Genomic DNA, 21656 nt, shown 5'->3' with positions numbered 1-21656 from the left:
CCCCTCCAGCTGAGGCCCGGAGCCTTTGCCTAGAGAGAGAGAGAAGCAGGGATTCATGTCTGGGCCTTGGGAAAGAAAGAAGAAACAGATAGTGGGTGTCCTAGAGATAGGGGTGCATGGGGGGCGGAGGTAGGGGTGTGGTAGGAACGGTAATCTTAAGCAGGGTTGGCCACCGGGGGCAGGAATCTGTGGAGTGACCACAGGACCACTCTAGATCCTGAAGCAGGGGCAATCCCCTGAGGAAGGGGCGGGAACCCTTCAGGGTTCTGAAGGGAGACAAGAATATTCTGGAACATTGTGTGGGGGGGAGGTGCTAATCTAAGAGGAGGCGAGATCCCGAGGCTCAGACTAGGGAAAAAGAGGTCATCTAAAGCCACCAAGGCCTAGCGACATAGCAGAGTGATGGGACACTCAGTTGGCAAGAGTGAGGTACTAGGTTCTACAACAGAAAGTATGAATTTTTAAAATAAGTAAACCAATTTTTTTTTGTTGTTTTGTTTTTTCAAGACAGGGTTTCTCTGTGTAGCCCTGGCTGTCCTGGAACTCACTCTGTTGACCAGGCTGGCCTCAAACTCAGAAATCCACCTGCCTCTGCCTCCCAAGTGCTGGGATAAAGGCGTGTGCCACCACTGCCCGGCTTAAACCATTATTTAATGAGTAAAAATTTTAAAACAAGTAATCAGAGTCCGGGGACAGCAGCCAATTCTCCGACGCCCCTTATTTTCACTGGACCCCACAGAAACTCAGAAGAAACATCCTTAAGGGAACTGATCCAAGTGGATTTAAAAAAAAAAAAAAGTGAGTACACTGTCGCTGTCTTCAGACTCACCAAAAGAGGGCGCCAGATCTCATCACAGTTGGTTGTGAGCCACCCTGTGGTTGCTGGGAATTGAACTTAGGACCTCTGGAAGAGCAGCCAGTGCTCTTTGCTGCTGAGCCATTGCTCCAGCCTGGAAGTAGATGTATTCCCTTCAATTAGGGCGGGAGTGGTGAGGAGAGAGAGAGGAGGCAAGGCGGTCCTGATGACCCCACCCAAAGGAGTGTGGACAGGATAGACAAGCACATTTAGGAGAGTCTCCGCTCACCCAAGGAATCCAGACACGCCCCATCTTGCTCTCCTCCCCTGGAAATACCCGAGCTGAGATGCAGGGTGGGGGAGGAGCTAGGCAGAGCCAATCAGGAACCCAGAGTCCCGGGGACCGGTCTCTTGCTGTGCCTTCCCTCTTTCCCCTGCAGAGATTGCAACCTTTGGGTAACTTAGCTCTCTCCCTCTCCCATCCACCGGCACCCCACCCCCACCCTGCTAGCCCTCCCAGACTGCTATCAGCTAAGAGGCTACTCTAAGCTAATTGATCTCTCTGCTCTTGCCTAAAGTAATAGGGAATTGATGTAAGTAACTAAGTGCCTCTGGGGGCAGAGAGGAAGCAAGGACTGGGAGGAGTAGATGTCTAGCTAATGCCCAGACAGCAGCCAGTGGACAGCTCACTGGGTGAAGTGTGCTACGCCCCACTGTGTTCTGGGGGCAGAATGCCAACAGACTGGTTGGGGACATTCTGTTGTAGGCACAAGTCACTCCTGGGTGGCTTCAACTTTGTGGAGATCAGTTGTGGTTATGGAGGGGAGGGTTGGGAATATCACCATAGTCCCCACTTGTCCCTGGGCAACCGGAAGTTGGGAGTGAGGAATTGGGAAGAAGAGGGTGACAAGTTCCTAGATTCACCCTCCTCAGACTGTCACTTTCAAATGCCAGCTCCTGCCCTGGGGCTGAGGTGTGGCAGTAAAGGGGTAGAATCCTTCTGCCCACCTCCTCAGCTGGCTACCCCAAACACCCCAGGGTTACAGTGTTGCATGCTGTGCTCCCACCGCCTCCAGGCACAGATCTGAGTTGTGGCTGCCAAAGCTGCTGCTACCTTCTGGCTGAGAACAGTTCAACAAAGGACCCTTGGGTGGGCAGTCTGGAAGGTGGGGACAGGGAAGGCCACGGGGAGAGCAAGATGTACCTAACCGGGCTGGAGGGCTAGGTGTGGGGCAGAGCTCCACCAGACTCCGTTTCTCAGTTTCTAGTTCCAGTTTTCCTGTGAGGAGAAGGGGTTGTGGTGAAATGTTGCAAAGGGGCAACTTTATCCCCTGCTCCTGGGATTAAAAAGCCTCTAAGGTACTTCAGCCAAGGCTAGGTCTGTACTTAACAGGTGCGCTGAAGTGATTTAGCATGCATAGGACAACACCCTTTGTTTTGTTGATTTTTGTTTTGTTTTGTTTGTTTAGAGTTTCTCTGTTTAGCCCTGGCTGTCCTGGGACTTGCTCTGTAGACCAGGCTGGTCTCAAACTCAGGTATCTGCCTGCCTCTTCCTCATCAGTACTGGGATTAAAGGACTGGGCTGTGGGCTGCCATGCCTGGTCCTGAGGGATACTTTTAAGTGATCGTGAAACTGTTGTATTCCTGTAAGAAGTTGTAAGAACTGGGGCTGCTGGCTGGAGATGGAACTGAGTGGTGTACTTGCCTGTTATTCAGAGTCCCGGGTTCCAGAGAGGGAGGAGGGGGAGATGACACCATTCCAGAGGGAACGGAACAGCCGATGAAGATCTTGTTTTTTTTTTTTTTTTTAATTTTTTTTTTTTGGTTTCTTTTTTTTTTTTAATCTTTTTTTTATTCGATATATTTTTTATTTACATTTCAAATGATTTCCCCACTTTTTTTTTTTTGGTTAAAGAATTATTTACTTATTTTATGTATGAGTACACTGTCGCTGTCTTCAGGCACACCAAAAGAGGGCATTACAGATGGTTGTGAGCCACCATGTGGTTGCTGGGAATTGAACTCAGGACCTCTAGGAAGAGCAGTCAGTGCCCTTAACTGCTGAGCCATCTCTCCAGCCCCAGTTAAGGTCTTTTAAGATCCTATGAGTTCTAAGAAAGAGAACTCTTTCCCACCTCCACCGTCTATCAACTGACTATCTCAGGGGGCCGGAGAGGTTGGGCTTTGCTGTGTGTCTCCCTAATGAGTGTGTCCCATCAGCATGCCAGGCAGAGGACATCCCTAAAGGAGAGTTTGCTGCGGTGCCCTGGGCCGTGACAACAGCCAACCGAGCCTTCTTGTGGTACAGCCACTGCACCTGTGTCCCCAGGGAGCAGCGGCAGGTGTACCCCTCCATCCCCCTGTCTTGGGGAGAATGCAGATGTAGTGTGTGGAATGGACACGTGTGGATGTTCACGGGGCACACACGTCTGTGTGTGTGCTGTGGGGAGGGAGCTTTTGTGTGGACAGACTTGTTGTTGCATGAGGAGTCACGGCAGCGAATTCCAGTCTTGCTTTGAGATTATAAATCCCCTTCATCTGTGCTCATTTAAGCATCACAATCATGGGGCTGGAGAGATGGCTCAGTGGTTAAGAGCACTGGCTGCTCTTCCAGAGGTCCTGAGTTCAATTCCCAGCAACCACATGGTGGCTCACAGCCATCATACATCTTTTTTATGTACTCATAAATCTTTTTTTAATGAATCATAATTTTTAACACTTTTTAAGAAGATTTATTTATTATATGTAAGTACACTGTAGCTGTCTTCAGACACACAAGAAGGGGCATCAGATCTCATCACAAGGTCGTGAGCCACCATGTGGTTGCTGGGATTTGAACTCAGGACCTTCAGAAGATCAGTCAGTGCTCTTTAACCACTGAGCCATCTCTCCAGCCCCCAATAAATCTTTTTTAATAAAGCTTCACAATTATGAGTCTGGAGGAAGCTTAATATCACCCTGGGAAAGACCGGGACTCTATGGGCGGGGCAGGATGTTAGTGATTTGCCTGAGATCATGACAGTCTAAGGCTTTGACTTTGGGTCTTCCACGTCCATGCTCTCCAGGCTTTGGCCACAGTCTGTGTGTGGCAGACAAAGCTGCTCTGAGCTCCCAGCTGCATGTGCTCTGAGGAGAAGCAGTGTGCGGAGGAAGGAAGGGAAGGAAAGGGTGCGAAGTGACCCCAGGGATCCCACCCCTCACGGCTGAGCCGAATCTCCAGATATCTGGTTTTAGTTATTTTATTTATTATTGTTGTCCGAGGGGCTTCAAACAAGGGTTTCCTTGAGTAGCTCTAGCTGTCTGGAACTTGCTCTGTAGACCAGGCTGGTCTCGATTTCCCAGAGATCCACCTGCCTATGCCTCCCAAGTGCTGGGATTAAAGGTGTACGCCACTGCTCCATGGCTTTATTTTGTTTTTATTTTATTATATCTTGTTTTCTGGAAACTATGTAGATCAGGCTGGCCTGGAACTCACAGAGATCTACCTGCCTCTGCCTCCCAAATGTTGGGACTGAAGGCATATGCTGTTCATACCCAGCAACACCTCTGCTTTGTTGTTGTTGTTTTAAAGATTTATTTGTTTATTATATGTAAGTATACCGGAGCTGTCTTCATACACACCAGAAGAGGGCATCAGATCCCATTACAGATGATTATGAGTCACCATGCCGTTCCTGGGAATTGAATTCAGGAGCTCTGGAAGAACAGCCAGTGCCCCACACTTAAAATACACACCTGAGCCGCGCACTGTGGTATGCCTGTGGTAATCATCCACTTAGGTAGCTGAGGTCAAGATGATCACTTGAGCCTTAGAGTTGGGAACCATCCTGGATAACACAGTAAGGCCCCCATCTCAAATAAATAAACACGTAGCTAGAGTAATAGCTACCGTCCAATGAGTACTTTCTATCTATCAGACTTTGGGCGATGATAAAAAACAAAACACATTTTTCACCTCCACAGTACCATCCATATTTTTTCTTTTAATTTTTAATTTTTTTAAAAAAAATTTTACGTTTATTTGTATTTTATGTGTACAGGTATTTTGTCTCTTCCATATGTGTCTGCACCACATGCATGCAGTACCCAAGGAGGCCAAAGAGTGCATTATGTTCCCAGGAACTGAAGTTACTGATAACGGGTTAGCAGCCATGTGGTGGGTGCTGGGACTCAAACCCAGGTCTCTGAAAGAGCCATCTCTCCAGCCCTTTCCACACTACTGGGATTTCCTCCGTGATATTATTAAAAAGTGATATCTACAGCTCTCAATATGTATTTCCTCGACTTGGCTTACCCAAGCTGCCTTCTCCCTGATCTGCATGGCTTTAAGGAAAGGCAGTGGTCACCTTCATGTTGTCAAATCCAGCAGACATGATTCGTTCTTGATCTTCAATAGCTTTCAGAACTGGTGATCCAAGCCATGTATGGTGGCACAGGCCCTTAGACCAAGCTACTCAGGAAACTGAGTCAAGAAGATCCCAAGTTCTAGGCTGGCCTAGGCTACCCAAGAAGATCACACCTTGAAAAGCAAAGGGGAGGGACTGGAGAGATGGCTCAGCAGTTAAGAGCACCAACTGCTCTTCCAGAGGTCCTGAGTTCAATTCCCAGCAACCACATGGTGGCTTACAACCATCTGTAATGGGATCTGACTCTCTTCTGGAATGTCTGAAGACAGCTACAGTGTACTCATATACATAAATGCTCAAATACATATGTACTCAAATACATATAAATAAATAAATCTAAAAAAAAAGATTTATATATACTTTTTAAAAAAAAAAGGAAAGGGGAGTTTGTGAATGGCCCCTATAGGCTCATTCTTTTGAATACTTGGTCCCCAGTTGTTAGAACTGTTTGGGAAGGACTAGGAAGCCTTATTGGAAGAGGTATGTCACTGGGGGCAGGCTCTGGGATTTCAAAGCCCATGCTAGCTCTCTTTGCCTCATGCCTGTATCTTGTGGGTCAAGACATGAACACTCAGCTTCTTCTTCAATGCCTGCCTGCCTGCCTGTCTGCCTGCCTGTCTGTCTGTCTGCCTGCCTGTCTGCCTGCCTGTCTGTCTGCCTGCCTGCCTGCCTGTCAGTCTGCCTGCCTGTCTGTCTGCCTGCCTGCCTGCCTGTCAGTCTGCCTGCCTGTCTGTCTGCCTCCCTGCCTGCCTGCTTGCTGCTGCCATGATGGTCATAGACTCTAACCTTCTAGAACTATGAGTCCCAAATTAAATGCTTTCTTTTATAAGTTGCCTTGGCCATGTTGTTTTATCACAGCAATAGAAAAATAGCTAAGACAGAAGTTGGTCCCAGAAACGGAGTCTCCTCTGTGATTTACCTATAAGGAGCTGCTAAAGGCTCCAAACACCAGTCTTATCTACTACTGACACCTCAGGTACCACTGGGTCTGTGGGGTCATGTGGTCCTAGTGGTAGAGCAGCCTGTACAGCAGCCTGGACCTACTGAAGAGCCTTCTCCTATTCTAGGCCCCACTTGAAGCTAGCAGCTTTCCGAGTCACTTGGTGTATGGGTTGGAGTAACACACCCAAGTGAGGATGGCTGGTTCCAGACTCCAAATCCGCCCACTAAGCATTCAGCCTCTTCTTGGTGGTGGGAGAGGCCGGGTGCAGTAACTTACCCCTCACTGCATGACCCATACCAGTGGACTCCTAGGAATTTCACTGAGGTAGAAGGCCCTTGAATTTTGGTTGGATTGATTTCCCATCCTCTGATGTGTGTTTATTACCAGCAAGTCCGGAGTGGTTACTGTGTCCTGCTCAATTGGTCCAACTAACATGATTGGCTTCTTTTTTTATCGCCAAAATAAGACAGCATGACCAGGCAGTTTCTGAAAGAAAGCATTTAATTTAGGGCTTGTGATCCCAGAGGGTTAGAGTTCCTGACCATCAAAACGGGAAACATGGCAGCAGGCAAGCAGGCATAGCACTGGAGAAGGAGCTAAGAGCTCGCCTCTCAATCCACACACAGGAGGCAGTGACAGCTAATTGGAGAACTTTTGCCACAAGTGGCACGCCTCCTCCAAGACCGCACCTCCTAATCCCTCCCAAAGGTTCCACCAGGCTGTTCTTGTTCAAACCACCACAGGGAGGGCAGGCTGGGAACCTACTGAGTTCGTAAAGACTTGCATAGTATTTGCACAAAGCCCAGGGTCCTATCCCCAGCCCTGCACAGCAGGGTAGGGTGGCTTGTTCTAGAATTCCAGTACTTTGGGGGTGGAGTCAGGAGTATCAGTAGCTGAAGGTCATGCTTCCTGACATAATTAGTTCAAAGCCAGCTGGGATCCAAGTGACACCCTGTCTCAAGGGTTGGGATGGAAAGATGGGAATACTAGCACATTCTCATAATCCCAGCTCTTGGGAGATAGAAGCAGGAAGATCAAGAGTTCAAAGACATCCCTCAAGAGGATCAAGAGATCAATGTTAGCCTCAACTACTTGGCAAGTTCAAGACTAGTATGAGCTCCAGACTGAAACATAAAAGAAAACATGATAACAAAGAAACCAAGGTCTAAAGGGCTGCGGCAAAGCTCGGTGCTAAAGAGCACGATCCCCAGAGCTGCAACAAACAGCAACAAATTGTTTTCCTCATTTTCTAAATTGTTACCTTTCCTGACTGTCTTGGCTGGCTCCCAGCCACTTCTGTTACTTTACAAGTTCAGTCCCTCTGCTTGGCTAGTGTGTACTGCCCAAGTGCAGGGCCCCCGCTTGTGATTTTACTCTTCTTTTAAGTCATCGGGATATAATTTAAAGGCATAGCTTGAAGAATTTTGTTCTGGTATACCTTATGCTGTAGTAGTAGTATGTGCTACATTGGTATATATTTTCATGGACACAAAACATTTCCGGTACTTCAGGTGGTTCCTTCAGGTGAGTACCACCCTACAGAGGTCTGCTATTGTTCTAGTAGTAAGGGTAAGTGTCACTTCTCTTAAACATCCCCCACCCTGATGTCTCAGGGTGACCTACTTTAAATTGTGGCAACTGGCGAGAGTCAGTCTTGCAGCGATAGTTGTTTCTTTTTCAATGCTGTGTGCTATCTCATTATATTCATAGAATGCAACTTATTTAGATGTTCTACTATTGCTAGACATTTGGGTTGTCACCAGTTTGGGGCTGTTATAAATAGAGCAACTGTGAACATTCTTCTTCCTGGTTTTTTGGTTGACACGTGTACTCATTCCTCTTGGGTATGGAAGTAGGAGCAATGGTTAAGTCATAAGGTAGGATTCTATTTAGCTTCTGTGGATAATGCCAAATCAGGCCTCTTTTCCTTTCTATCTAATTTTTTTTTAAACTTCGTGTTCTATTCTTGGGCAATCACACCTTCGCTCCTGACTTTGAATACCAGCTACACTCTGCCAACTCCAGGTCTCAGGCCGGCTCTTTCCTCATGACTTCAACTCCAATCACCAATTTTCCATTAGTGGCCCTGAAGCTCCTAAAAGCCATCAGGTGCAGAACCAAACTCATACCGTCTTACTTCTCAAACAAGTCCTCTCCCCGAGAGTCTAGAGAGTGCCGCACCGGTTACACACGCCATCTGCCTCACACTGTCTGCCACACGCCGTCTGCCACGCGCCCTCTGCCTCACCTGCCTTGATAGGACCCTTCCGAGACCTGATGAGATCTGCATCCTCATCTGCAGTCCCTCCTTCTAGCTCCCTCGCTTTCTTTCTGTTTTGTTTGTTTGTTTGTTTGTTTTTTGAGACAGGGTTTCATGTAGCCCTGGTTAGCCTGGAACTCACTGTGATGGTTGTGAACTCATCCTCTGCCTCAGCCTCCCAAGTGCTGAATTCTAGCCCACACCTAGCTTCGATTAGCTCTGATCTTTCACCAGAGAGTGCACATTACCATCAGACCAGGGGTCTTACAAGGCCGGGTGACTCGGTTCCCCTTTCTTCCTTTCCAGACACATCTGGCTATGATCAGGCCCTCAGTCTCCTGTTTGGAACACACAGGGGGCAGGCCAGGGGGATGACAGACAGACAGACAGACAGGGAGCAGCACAGAGAGCAGCAGAACAGGGAGATTATTTCTACAGCATTTCAAACCTCGCTTGCTTAGGAAACCTTACTGATTCTCCAGTTTGAGTTAGGCTCTCTGTCCTCTGCCCCAGGAGTATTCTCATAACATTCCTCATGGTTTGATTTGTAAATGTTTTTTAAATCAAAAGACTGCCCCAAGCCGGGCGGTGGTGGCGCACGCCTGTAATCCCAGCACTCTGGGAGGCAGAGGCAGGCGGATTTCTGAGTTCGAGGCCAGCCTGGTCTACAGAGTGAGTTCCAGGACAGCCAGGGCTACACAGAGAAACCCTGTCTCGAAAAAACCAAAAAAAAAAAAAAAAAAAAAAAAAAAAAAAAAAAAATGTATACTATCACATCCAACTCTAATCTTAGCACTCGCTCCTTAGAGACTTGAATTGGTTGTTGTGGTTCAGCACCATGTGTGTGTGTGTGTGTGTGTGTGTGTGTGTGTGTGTGTGTATGTATGTTATGCATGAATGCGTGTAAGCACACTCAGTCATGTGTGCCCGTGTAGAAGCCAGAGGTCAGTGCTGGGTGTCCTCTCCCTTCTCTAGAATAAAGTATTCTATTTTATTATATGTATTTGTATTTTACATGTGTGTCTGTGTACCATGGAAGGGGACATAAAATCCCCAGGAATTGAAATTATAGACAGTTGTGAGCAGCCATGCGGGTGCTGGGAATTGAACCCAGGTCCTTGGGTAGAGCCCCCAGGGCTCTTGCTTGCTGAGCCCCTTCATTTATCTGTTTGAGACAGACTCTCTCACAGAGCCTGGAGCTCATGAATCAGCCAGGACCCAGCTAGGACCCAGCTAGGACCCAGCTAGGACCCAGCCAGCCTCTGAGCTCTGGAGAAAGAATCTACCCGTCTCCACCTCTCCAGAGCTGGGATTATAGACAGTTATCCAACTGCTGCGCGCACGCACGTGCTGGGGACCCCAGCTCAGGTCCTCATGCATGTCACCTACTGAGCCATCTCCTGAGCCCTGTGGTTCAGCTCTTGCTTGTCAAATGATAATGGAGTTCCTTTTTGCGTGGGCTGTGTAAAAAGATCGTGAAAATCACCAAACCTTGCCCAGATGTGGAAGGAGGTGAAATTCAGAAGGGAAGCAGAGAAAGTAAGAAACCGCTCAGTTGCCACACATGGCTGGGGTGGAGGTGGGGGTGTGCTGGGGGGGCTCCTTGGAGGGGAAGGATTTGGGGAGGAGGTTCATCCCTGGCTGGAAAGCCCTGCCTCATTACTCACTGAGTTAATTTTACTTTAATGTAAGGCAGAGATTTATAGAAGAGGTCACCCAGCCTCCAGCGTCCATAGCAGGACACACTGACAAGAGCGCACACATGTGCACATATGTGCTACTATGGAGCCCTGGCTGGCCTAGAACTTGTTATGTAGACCAGGCTGACCTCAGACTCAGATCTGCAAACCCCGCCTCCCAAGTGCTGAGATCAAAGGTGTGTGTGACCAGGCCTAGCTATTTGTTTATTTTAAAGCAGGGTCTCACGTGTCTCATGGTGGTCTCAAATTCACTTTATAGCTGAGACCACCTCCTGATCTTCCTGCCTCCCCCTCTCAAGTGCTGGGATTACAGGCACAGTGGCTCAAGGGAATGAATCCAGGATCTCATTCAGCAAGCTCTCCCGACTGAGCGCCATCCTCCACCCAGGGTGCAGTATTGAGTGTCAGTCTGTGTTCCTGTGCGCCTGATCATCTCCTCAGGGGCTGCTGTGTGTGTGTGTGTGTGTGTACAGCCTGTGTACAGTATGTGTGTGTTCCCACTATGTGTGTGTATAAGCACAGTGTGTGTGTGTGTGTACAGCCTGTGTACAGTATGTGTGTGTTCCCACTATGTGTGTGTATAAGCACAGTGTGTGTGTGTGTGTGTGTGTGTACAGCCTGTGTACAGTATGTGTGTGTTCCCACTATGTGTGTGTATAAGCACAGTGTGTGTGTGTGTGTACAGCCTGTGTACAGTATGCGTGTGTTCCCACTATGTGTGTGTATAAGCACAGTGTGTGTGTGTGTGTGTGTACAGCCTGTGTACAGTATGTTTGTGTTCCCACAATGTGTGTGTATAAGCACAGTGTGTGTGTGTGTGTGTGTGTGTGTGTGTGTGTGTACAGCCTGTGTACAGTATGTGTGTGTTCCCACAATGTGTGTGTATAAGCACAGTGTGTGTGTGTGTGTGTGTGCCCACAATCTGTGTGTGCATGCTTTTGATAAGAGTGTGTACACATGGGGCTGGAGAGATGGCTCAGGGGTTAAGAGCACTGACTGCTCTTCCAGAGGTCCTGAGTTCAATTCCCAGCAACCACATGGTGGCTCACAACCATCTGTAATAGGATCTGATGCCCTCTTCTGGTGTGTGTCTGAAGAAAACTAGAGTGTACTCATCTAAATAAAAATAGAGAATATTAAAAAAAAAAGAGTGTGTACACATGCATGTACCTGCATGTATGTGTATCCACATCAGTTTGTGTGCATGTGTGTGTGTGTCTGCGCTTGTGCGTTGCTTCATAGGAGTGGAAGGTAGTCTTGGTGTACATGTGAGGGGGAGTTATGTCAGCTCAGTGTCCTCTGAAGCTACTGTCCCTCTTCCCAGCCTGCTTCACCCTGAAGATCTCTCTGCCTTAGTTTCCTCTTGTGAATCCAGGATGTCTGAAGGAGGGAGGCAGTGCCCTCTAGTGGGAAAGAGGCAGATGCGCAGCTACGGTCAACCTCAGTACCCCTTAAGCCAAGGCCTCTGAAACACAGCAGGCCCTGTGCCCTGAGAACTAGGGTCTGGCAGGTAGGAGAAAGGCGTCCATGGGGCAGCAGACAGAGAGGACATCTATGGATTTGTACAGGAGAGGATAAGGGTTGAAGGTAGCTAATCTTGTCATACCCAGCCCCTCTGGTGGGTTTTTGTTTTGTACCACATCTCTCTATGGAGTTTGTGTAGGGGTATTGAGAGGTTAGCGGACAACGTGTGGAAGTCAGTTCTCTCCTTCGGCCGTGTGACTTCTGGGGGTCAACCCTATGTGCTCAGGCTTGTCCGCAAGCTCCCACCTTTACTGCGGCCATCCCGCCCACCCACCTTGACATTAGTCTTATCTTACTTCTTTTCCTTGATGTAGCCTCTCCCTCTCACAGGCCCTGGGCTCAAGATGAGCACAGACACACACAGATGCACACACAGTGATGCGGATGCACATACACGCAGGTACATGCATGTGTACACACACTCATCAACCTCACATCTGAAATGTCTTGAGTAGCGACTGACCCTGAGGCAGGCACTGTGCCCTGTGCAGTCATCAGGGAAGATATGAATAGGGCATTGAAAAAGAACCAGGGAGCTGGGCACAGTGGTGTGGGCCTGCAAACCCAGCTGCTTGGGAGGTGAGGCAGAGCGCAGGGGTCAGGGACAGCAGCACAGTGACAGCCTGTCTCTTAGACGGGTCAGAGGGCAGGATGGAAAGACTGCTGAGCACTGAAGACCGCCACTGCTCTTCCAGAGATGCTTGGCCCCTTCCCAGCGCCCACGAAGCAGCTCTCAAGCAGCTTCCGGCGGCCTGGGACTCCAGTTCCAAGGGATCTGGCACCCTCTCCTGACCTTAGTGTGACACACACTGTGGCACATAGTCACATATGCAGGCAAAACACCACTGACATAAAATAAAATAATAAATTTTTAAAAGTGATCAGAGGGTGCTCGCTTCGGCAGCACATATACTAAAATTGGAAGGATACAGAGACGATTAGCATGGCCCCTGCACAAAGATGACACGCAAATTCGTGAGGCGTTCCATATTTTTAATAGTTTATATACCTATGGGGGGAAAAGTGATCAGGAGGACGAGACTCGGTGGTGCGCCTTTAATCTCAGCACGTGGGAGGCAGAGACAGACAGATCTCTGTTAGCTCCAGGCTAGCCTGATGGACATGATAAGTGCCAGGCCAGCCTGGGCTACATAGTGAGACCGTGCTAATAACACCACCACCACCACCAACAACAACAACAACAACAACCACAACAACAAATAACAGCATCAGAGGGCCAGTAAGTTGACTCAGCAGGCAAAAGCAGGGACCCAAGTTACTATGCCCAGCTCCAGGCTTGAGTTCAGTTCTGAGAGCCCGCTGTGGAAAACAAAACCAATTTCTGAGCGTTGTCCTCTGACTACCTCACTCACCCACTCACACGCACGGCAGTAAATAAATAAGAGAAAAGAGATGAGAAAAAAGTGAGTAGGAACCAGAAGTCCCGGCTGCGGCTGCGGGTGAGCCTGGGCGCCCGCCCGGAGGGTTCTGGTGGCCGGATGCTGGGTTAGGGGCAGCATCAGTAATGAGGGTGCCTGGGGTGAGCTTTACCAGGAAGCACTGGGGAGTGGGGGAATGGCTGGATCGCATAGCTGAACTGCAGGCATGGACATGGGGAGGCTGAGTTGGGAGACCATCATTCAGAGGGGGGAAAACCTGAGATGCATCTAAGGGGAGTGGAGGGCTGGGGGCGTCAGACCTGGTGGCTTTCTCCTCTTGGGGGGCTCCATGTCTCTAAGGCTCCAGAGGCAGAGCTGAGTGAGGTCGGAAGCTGCACAGCTGTCAGCTCTTCTAGAACCCGGCTCTGCCCCTCATCCCAACACACCGGGCTCGCTCCCTTACAGCGCATAAGGAACAGAAAGGCCCTGGTCCATGTGTTCAGCCTTCAGCCTTGTCCTGCTCCTGGGCTGCTGAGAAAGGGTTAATCTGCTTTGCTCCTCTCTCTCTCTCTCTCTCTCTCTCTCTCTCTCTCTTTCTCTCTCTTTCTCTTCCCCTCCCTTCCTCCCTCTCTCTCCCTCCCTCTCTCCCTCCCTCCCTCCCTCCCTCCCTCCCTCTCCTAGGTCACCTTCTTGGCCCTGGAGACTTGGCTGCTGGTTCAGGTTCCTCAAACAGTGGCCTTGGGCGGCCAGAGCGCACAGGGGCCAGGGGCCTGGGGATGGGGATTGTCTGTGGACAGCGAGCAGAGGGAGCCTGGCTATGAGATTGGTTCCCAACACTCTTTACCTACCCAGGACCTTCCCTCTCCACACTGGTCACAGTTCCTTCCACCCTCTGGAGGAGAGGCTGTCACATTCCCCTTCTAAACTGGTGTTGTTGTTTTGTTGTTTTGTTTTGGGGGGAGGAGGGCAAGCTGTGGACTGTGGAGGGCATGGTAGTGTTCTGTCAGCAAGCTCTCAGCTTCAAAAGTCTCTCCCCCAGTGCCGGGAACTGGTCAGAAATGAGTCTGTGGTCAGTGAGAAATATCTGCTAATGGAACCTGGGCTGCCCCACAAGCCACAAAAAATGGGGGGGGGGGGGTGGAGCGCAGCCTAAGTGTGCCGTGCTTGGAGGAGGGATGTGGACCTGAAATAGAGCTCTAGGTTAGGGGAGAGCGGGAGAGCGGGAGTTAGAGAGTAGCGTGGGTCAGTGACCTCAGGGAGTAACAAAGTAAATCCGGTGGGTGCTGGGAAGGTGACTAAGTATCAGAGAGATAAAGTATCAGAGAGATAATCAGAGTGAACAGAGGCTGAAGGTGGGCTGGGGGTGGGGGCAGGGGCCTCAATGAAACAACTACGGTTCATTGAGTGACTATGGATGAAGAGGAATTAGAGAGAGTGTCTGCAGAGGGCCTGAGGCTTGGAGAGCCCAGAACAAGAGCTAGATAAAGTGAGAATAAAGGAAGCCAGCAGAACTGGGCTGGGGACACTGAGGGCGTTCTGGGGAGGATGAGAGTATGCATGTGTGTCCTGAGGGCAGCAACTGAGGTCATCCTGGTGCTGAGAGCAGTGGGCGTCACCTGAGGACAGGGTACCAAGAGCCCCAAACCCTCATCCTGCCGGGGCCAGTGTCCGACAAAGGTCTTCGGCTCTCCCCCTCCCTGGCGAGGCCCCCCCTTCTCAGCAGCTCTCTCAATTATTCATCATCCGCACAGACCACGCCCTCTCGAGCAGAGCAGTCTGGTCCTCCTCCTCATGCCCTGCCCCAGCTCAGCCACACTGCCACAGAGGCTCTGCTGAGGAAGGACAAACAGCTAGGCCAGCGGAGGCCTGGCTGAAAGGTTAGGTAGCCGTCCCTGCTGGACCACACCCAAAATCCAATCTCCATCCCCTCCGGCACCGCCCTCCTGTCTCCTAGAGAAGATGCCCATCCAGATCTTTTGCTCTGTGTCATTCTCCTCTGGAGAGGAGGCCCCCGGATCCGTGGGAGATATCTGGGGTCCCCACCACCACCGGCAGCAGCAGGACAGCTCAGACTCTGAAGAAGAGGAAGAGAAAGAAAAGGAGGCAGGAACCGAGCTGGATGTGGGTGACTCACCTAGGGACCTGGTGGCCTTTGCCAACAGCTGTACCCTCCATGGTGCCAGGCATGTCTTTGTGGAAGGGGGCCCAGGGCCAAGGCAGGCCCTATGGGCAGTAGCCTTTGTCATAGCACTGGGTGCTTTCCTGTGCCAGGTAGGGGACCGTGTTGCCTATTACCTCAGCTACCCGCATGTGACTTTGCTAGATGAGGTGGCCACCACAGAGCTGGCCTTCCCAGCTGTCACCTTCTGTAACACCAATGCTGTGCGGCTGTCCCAGCTCAGCTACCCTGACTTGCTGTACCTGGCCCCCATGCTAGGGCTGGATGAAAGTGACGATCCTGGGGTGCCCCTTGCTCCACCTGGGCCAGAGGCTTTCTCCGGGGAGCCCTTTAATCTCCATCGTTTCTACAACCGCTCCTGCCACCGTCTGGAGGACATGCTGCTCTATTGTTCCTACTGTGGGGGCCCCTGTGGTCCCCACAACTTCTCAGTGGTGAGTGGGACCCATGCTTACCACAACACCCCAAGAGTGTATGCCATGGCTTTCTCTGGCCATCAGATCCGCTCCTGAGGCTGGGGTTGGTAACTGCTGGACCCTACCTAAGCGGGGCTAGAGCTCACCTGGGATCCCAGAGCCTGCAGCTAGATTAAGAGCCCCCACCCCTGGGTGTACAGCTCTTCTTACTTGTGTCTTGAAATATGTCCTCACCAGTAATGAGCTGCTGTTCGGAGGCCTGGAATGTCCTCCAGTCTTAGCTGCTCTTCTCCAGACCATGTTCTAGCTATGAGGTCAACCTTTGACCTGCTGGGGGCTGCCTATGCCTGGCCAGTGTTGACTATCATCCCTGGGGCGATAGTTGTGGGGAGGAGCCACCATTTCTCTAGAAGTGCAGGAATGGGGTCGTAGGTGGAGAGGGCAGGTCCCCCTTCACCCCCAACACCTTGCCGACAGATCTCACAACGGGGACTTCATTGTATCCTTACCTTGTCTCTGTGTTCCTTCCTATGGAAGTGCAGCCCTGACCAGCAGTGTGTATGTGTGTGTGTGTGTCTGTCTGTCTGTGAACTTGGGAAACCTCTACATCAAAGCCCTTTCTCTTAGCACCTTTCTCCGTCGGGGGTCCCTCACCCAGAGGTGAAGGGACTTTCTAGATATGGAGCCAGCTGTCATCCCACGATCTCCCCAGATCGGCTTGTGCTCCAGTCTAGCCTGATGCCCCTCTAGCCCATGTAGATTTCAGATGCCTGAGGGCCTTCTATACCCACCCTCTCTGCCCTACCATGTAGGAGTACATGGGTGTCATCCCAGTCCCTGAAGTGATTCTAACCTGGTGTTTTTGGCCACTGGGCCTCATTGAGGGCAGAGGCTTCGGGATCTTCTAACAAGGAGAGTATATCCCTTGAGGCCCTCTGAGTCCTACAAGCGCCCGAACATGCCATGCCTTGATATCCATCCTGATTCCCCGAAAGAGGGAATATGCCAGAGTAAGTTTGGTTCTGGGCATGGTGACTGGGGCTACTCTCAGGTTCTACTGATAAAAGAACAATGGTGGCCAGGCGGTGGTGGCGCACGCCTGTAATCCCAGCACTCTGGGAGGCAGAGGCAGGTGGATCTCTGAGTTCAAGGCCAGCCTGGTCTACAGAGTGAGTTCCAGGACAGCTAGGACTACACAGAGAAACCCTGTCTCGAGAAAAACCAAATCCAAAAAAAAAAAAAAAAAAAAGGGAACAATGGTGGACTCGAGTGTCTGAGAGAGGGAAGAGACTGAAAGACTTAGCTTTGAGGGGTTTAGATGTGCAGGAAGGTCTTGGAAGAATTTCTAGCTCAGGGGTGAAATCCCAAAGCAAAGATCTAAAGATCTGTCTGAGAAGGCCTCAGAGGTTTAGCAGTTATAGGATCATGGTGACAGCAGTGTGCATTAGGGTCCTAGCAAGAGAAAGATTGTCTCTTGATAGTTCAGTTGAAAAGACTTTAACAAAGGGGCTTTGGGGAAGGATTAAGGAAGCCAGTAAAGGGGGGTGGGGTGGGCGATGGAGCTGGCCTTAGCAGGAAATTGTTATCACTCCTAGGCTGAAGGAGCACAAGGGAGTCCTCCCAGCAAGAGTCACAATGCTACAATCGCAAGGGGCTAAGCCACTGCCGTGTTAGAGAGGCAGAGAGGGGATCAGTACTCTCTGTCTGCCTGTGTCTGATCCCTTGCGGTTCTCACTGATTTCTGGACCAGAAGCTCATCTGGCTGGCAGGACTCTCACGCTCTCCACTCTGCCCTCCACCAGGTCTTCACGCGGTATGGAAAGTGTTACACATTCAACTCCGGCCAAGATGGGCGGCCTCGGCTGAAGACCATGAAGGGTGGGACTGGCAACGGCCTGGAGATCATGCTGGACATTCAGCAAGATGAATACTTGCCTGTGTGGGGAGAGACTGGTATGTTACCTGCTTAGGAGCACCCTTCCTGGGCCCCTCTGGCCCCAGACTCAACTAGGGTTCCACTGTGCGGCCCTGACACCAAACTCAGTCTCGTCTGCTTTCTCCTGAAATCTCACCACGTCCGTCTTTGCCCCTGTGTGACTTCTATACTCTCAATTCCCTGGCTCCTCCTCCTGGTTTAGTTACTCTCCAAGGTAACCAGGCATCCGCTTCCATCAGTGGCCGCCACTCACTCTATAAATATCTCCCTCTCTTCTTGGACTGCCTGGCTGTCTGGTCTCAGGGGACTTGGGGGCAGAGAGATGGGGGAAAAAAGAGAAGGGGATGAGGAGAGATGGAGGGGCTGAAACAGTGATAGTCCAGGAGAAACAATCTGAAACGGCAAGATACACTGCAGACACAAGGTAAGAGGGGTGTGTAGGATCCAGGATCACTGGAGCACCGTGGAGCTGCTAACACAGGAGGATGGAGGTGGGCTTGGACCCCACTGCCTCCTTACCAAGTCCCAGTGGAGACTGCTTATTACCAGGGGGGTGTGACACCTCAGGCTCGGAAGATGATTAAGGGCTCAGAAACCCTCTCAATTCTCATGCCTTCATCTTTACAGATGAAACGTCCTTCGAAGCGGGCATCAAGGTGCAGATCCACAGTCAGGACGAGCCTCCTTTCATCGACCAGCTGGGCTTTGGCGTGGCCCCAGGCTTCCAGACATTTGTGTCTTGCCAGGAGCAGAGGGTGAGGGGCTGCAGCGGGTGTTGGGGAGTCGAGATAGAGTTCTGGGGGACTGGGGAGATGGCTCAGTGTGTAAAGTGTTTATTATGCAAGCATGAAGCTCTCATGTGAGACCCCAACACCCATGTAAACCAGAGTGGTGCACAGTTGTAACCCCAGTTCTGGACTGGGAGGGGTGCAGAGACAGGTTCTTGAAGCTAGCTGGCCAGTGAGCTGCCCCAGATTCAGTAAGAGATCCTCTTTCAAAAATAATAAGTAGAAAGAAATAGAAGAACATATCCAACATTTACTTCTGGATTATACATGGGGGCACAAACACACACATGCACATACACACACACACTTGATATATACACATGATGCACGCACACACTTGATATATACACATGATGCACGCACACACTTGACATATACACAACACACACATGCACACACATACTTGACACATACACATCACACACACATGCACATATACTTGACACATACACATGACACACACATACACACACACTTACAGTAGTGGGTGATCAAGAATGGGAGGAACACTCTGCAAACTCTAAGACCTTAGGGCTCCAGGGGTAAGGCTCCTGAGTTCCGAATCTTGGCCGAGAAGTCCATTGCGGGGAGTTGGGGAGAAGCCCCCACACTTCCCCAGCTCCCCGGCTCTCCCAGCAGCTCATCTACCTGCCCTCACCCTGGGGCACCTGCAATGCTGTTACCATGGACTCGGATTTCTTCGACTCCTACAGCATCACTGCCTGCCGGATCGATTGTGAGACGCGTTACCTGGTGGAGAACTGCAACTGCCGCATGGTGCACATGCCAGGTCAGGTTCCAAGCACAGCCCTGAGCTATCTCAGGCTACACCGCCCCTCACCTGGGCTCCGTCTGTATTGTCCTTCCTAACCCTGGTCCCTGGTCACTTGATTTATGTGTCTGGCTCTCATCTCTTGGTCCCTGCCTATGTCTACGTGAGGGGGTAAAGGGTGGGCTGGCGCGTAGGTCTCTTCCAGGGCAGCAGGACGGCTTATTCTGACCCATCTCCCAGCTTCCTCCTTACACGGTTCCATGCCATCACGAGATCCCTCTAATCTCTGCCTGTCCTTCTTCTTTCCTTTGTAGGGGATGCCCCGTACTGCACTCCAGAGCAGTACAAGGAGTGTGCGGACCCTGCCCTGGGTGAGCCTCTCTGACCTGGGATGGTTGCGGGGAGGGAAGAAAATGCTGTCTGTGCCATGCGCAGGGCCCTGAAATCAAGGTTGAACTTGATTGGACAATGTCTGTGTGGCAAATTAATAAGAGTCTCTCGGGAGAGCCGTCATTCACTCTTTCAGCCTCAGGTGGTCGGTCCTTTAGAACCCCCAGAGAATGCTGCATACGATTAAGTGGGTGGGGGCTGGGGGACGGTGAGCTAAGGATGGACACAGGGCCGAGGTGAATGAGAAAGGGTCCTAGGGATTTGGGGCACGGTCGGCCTGCCCGCATTGGGTCGGCACTGGCAGAAGGACACCACTCAGCCTGTGCCTTTCATGTGGGCACAGACTTTCTAGTGGAGAAAGACCAGGAGTACTGCGTCTGTGAGATGCCCTGCAACCTGACCCGCTACGGCAAGGAGCTGTCCATGGTGAAGATTCCCAGCAAAGCCTCAGCCAAGTACCTGGCCAAGAAATTCAACAAATCTGAACAGTACATAGGGTAAGGAGTCTTCTGCTCAGCACCGCAGAGCGTGCGGGCGGACTTGAAGGAGAGTCTCCGGGGCACGAGGAGTTGAGATAAAGTCACAGAAGGTCCAAGAGGCACCCGAAGAGTGTGGGCTGTGTGTGGGAGATCAAACGGGGATAAGCTAATTCAGGCACTCTCCTCCTCGCTCCTTCTTTTATCTTCCCTTTTTAAAAAAAATGATTTATTTATATATGTAAGTACACTGTAGCTGTCTTCAGACACACCAGAAGAGGCCATTGGATCTCATTACGGATGGCTGTGAGCCACCATGTGGTTGCTGGGATTTGAACTCAGGACCTCTGGAAGAGCAGTCAGTGCTCTTATCCACTGAGCCATCTCTCCAGTCCCTTCTTCTGACTCCGTCCTCACCGCTGGAACTGGGGTCTCCTCCACTTGCCAGCACACAGTGTCTTCTCAAGCGTGCCATTTAACTTAGTCCTCACAGCACCCCAGCAGGCAGGGCTCTTTACCTGCACCTCAGGGACATGAAAACAGCCTCGAGGAGGCTCACGGCTAACATCACCCGTCTAGTAAGGGGCAGAGATAAGACTTGAACCTAGCTCTTTTCCCCCTCTCCCCCCCTGTGCAGGGAGAACATTCTGGTGCTGGACATTTTCTTTGAAGTCCTCAACTATGAGACCATCGAGCAGAAAAAGGCCTATGAGATCGCAGGGCTCCTGGGTGAGCTACTGAATGACCAACCTCTCTGATGCCTAGGATATGATGTGGCTCCCTCCCACCCACAACTAGGTGCCCTCAGTCTGTCCTGTCCCCAGGGGCCTTTTCCTGAGCCCTCTGGTGTGGCATGAAGCAGAGGAAAGGGTCCAGGCCTTCTCTTAGGACAGAGTGGACAAGTCAGGCGTCAGAGAGGGGCTGAGAGACAGGGGCAGAAACTGCTCCATGTCCTTGAAAGTGGTCCAGACACTAAGAAAGTAGTGTGCTTTGTAAAGAATTTATTTACTTTTTACTATTTATTTATTTATTTCTGAGACAGGGTTTCACTGTGTAGCCCTGGCTGTCTTAGAACTCATTCTGTAGACCATGCTGGCCTCGAACTCAGAAATTCACCTGCCTCTGCCTCCCAAGTGCTGGGATTAAAGGCGTGTGCCACCCACTGCCCGGCTAAGAATTTATTTTTTCTTGAATAAGAAATACTCATTTTGGGAAGGAAAATACCGAAAAGAATAGGGAATAAAAATCCTGCCAGAGTCTGGTTTTCTGATGCTTTTGTATCAGGGCACCAAACATGGCTGGCCTTCCCCAGTCCTGTTGACCCCATAGCCCCTTGGTCCTGAGCCCACTAACCTCTCCGACCTGAGCCCACAGGTGACATAGGCGGCCAGATGGGATTGTTCATCGGGGCCAGCATCCTCACAGTACTGGAACTCTTTGACTATGCCTATGAGGTAAGGAGGTAAGGGGGCAGGGCTGGGCGGGGCCAACCCAGATTGGGGATTCCGGTCCACCTACCCTGCCCGGAACCTCTCTCAGGTCATTAAGCACCGGCTGTGTAGACGTGGGAAGTGCCAGAAGGAGGCTAAGAGGAGCAGCGCAGACAAGGGCGTGGCGCTCAGCCTGGATGACGTCAAAAGACACGTGAGGGAGCAAGGCAGGGAGGCGACCTCCGGCGTGCCCTTCCCCCA

General features: G+C 50.8%; 1 protein-coding gene and 1 non-coding gene across 3 annotated transcripts in view; both read left to right on the top strand.

The window, feature by feature from the left end:
- The window catches only part of Asic1 (acid sensing ion channel subunit 1), a 30165-nt gene that overhangs the window by 6375 nt on the left and 2134 nt on the right, over positions 1 to 21656 (top strand). The window contains exons 1-9 of one of the 2 annotated variants that reach the window (XM_052160176.1): positions 14968 to 15621; positions 17406 to 17556; positions 18167 to 18294; positions 18967 to 19117; positions 19414 to 19470; positions 19833 to 19986; positions 20603 to 20694; positions 21340 to 21419; positions 21505 to 21609. In XM_052160176.1, coding sequence (XP_052016136.1) covers positions 14968 to 15621; positions 17406 to 17556; positions 18167 to 18294; positions 18967 to 19117; positions 19414 to 19470; positions 19833 to 19986; positions 20603 to 20694; positions 21340 to 21419; positions 21505 to 21609 — 1572 coding nt within the window. Of the gene's footprint in view, positions 1 to 14967; positions 15622 to 17405; positions 17557 to 18166; positions 18295 to 18966; positions 19118 to 19413; positions 19471 to 19832; positions 19987 to 20602; positions 20695 to 21339; positions 21420 to 21504; positions 21610 to 21656 lie in introns of those variants that run through there. The other variant, XM_052160177.1, reaches the window with a different exon arrangement.
- On the top strand, positions 12518 to 12624 carry LOC127668293 (U6 spliceosomal RNA). Its single transcript, XR_007974066.1, has one exon. It is a non-coding gene; the product is annotated as a U6 spliceosomal RNA (small nuclear RNA).

This window comes from Apodemus sylvaticus, chromosome 17 (genome assembly GCF_947179515.1).
Source record: "Apodemus sylvaticus chromosome 17, mApoSyl1.1, whole genome shotgun sequence".
NCBI lineage: Eukaryota > Metazoa > Chordata > Mammalia > Rodentia > Muridae > Apodemus > Apodemus sylvaticus.
Note: the sequence above shows the minus strand (reverse complement) of the source record. Positions and strands in the feature narration are given on the sequence as shown.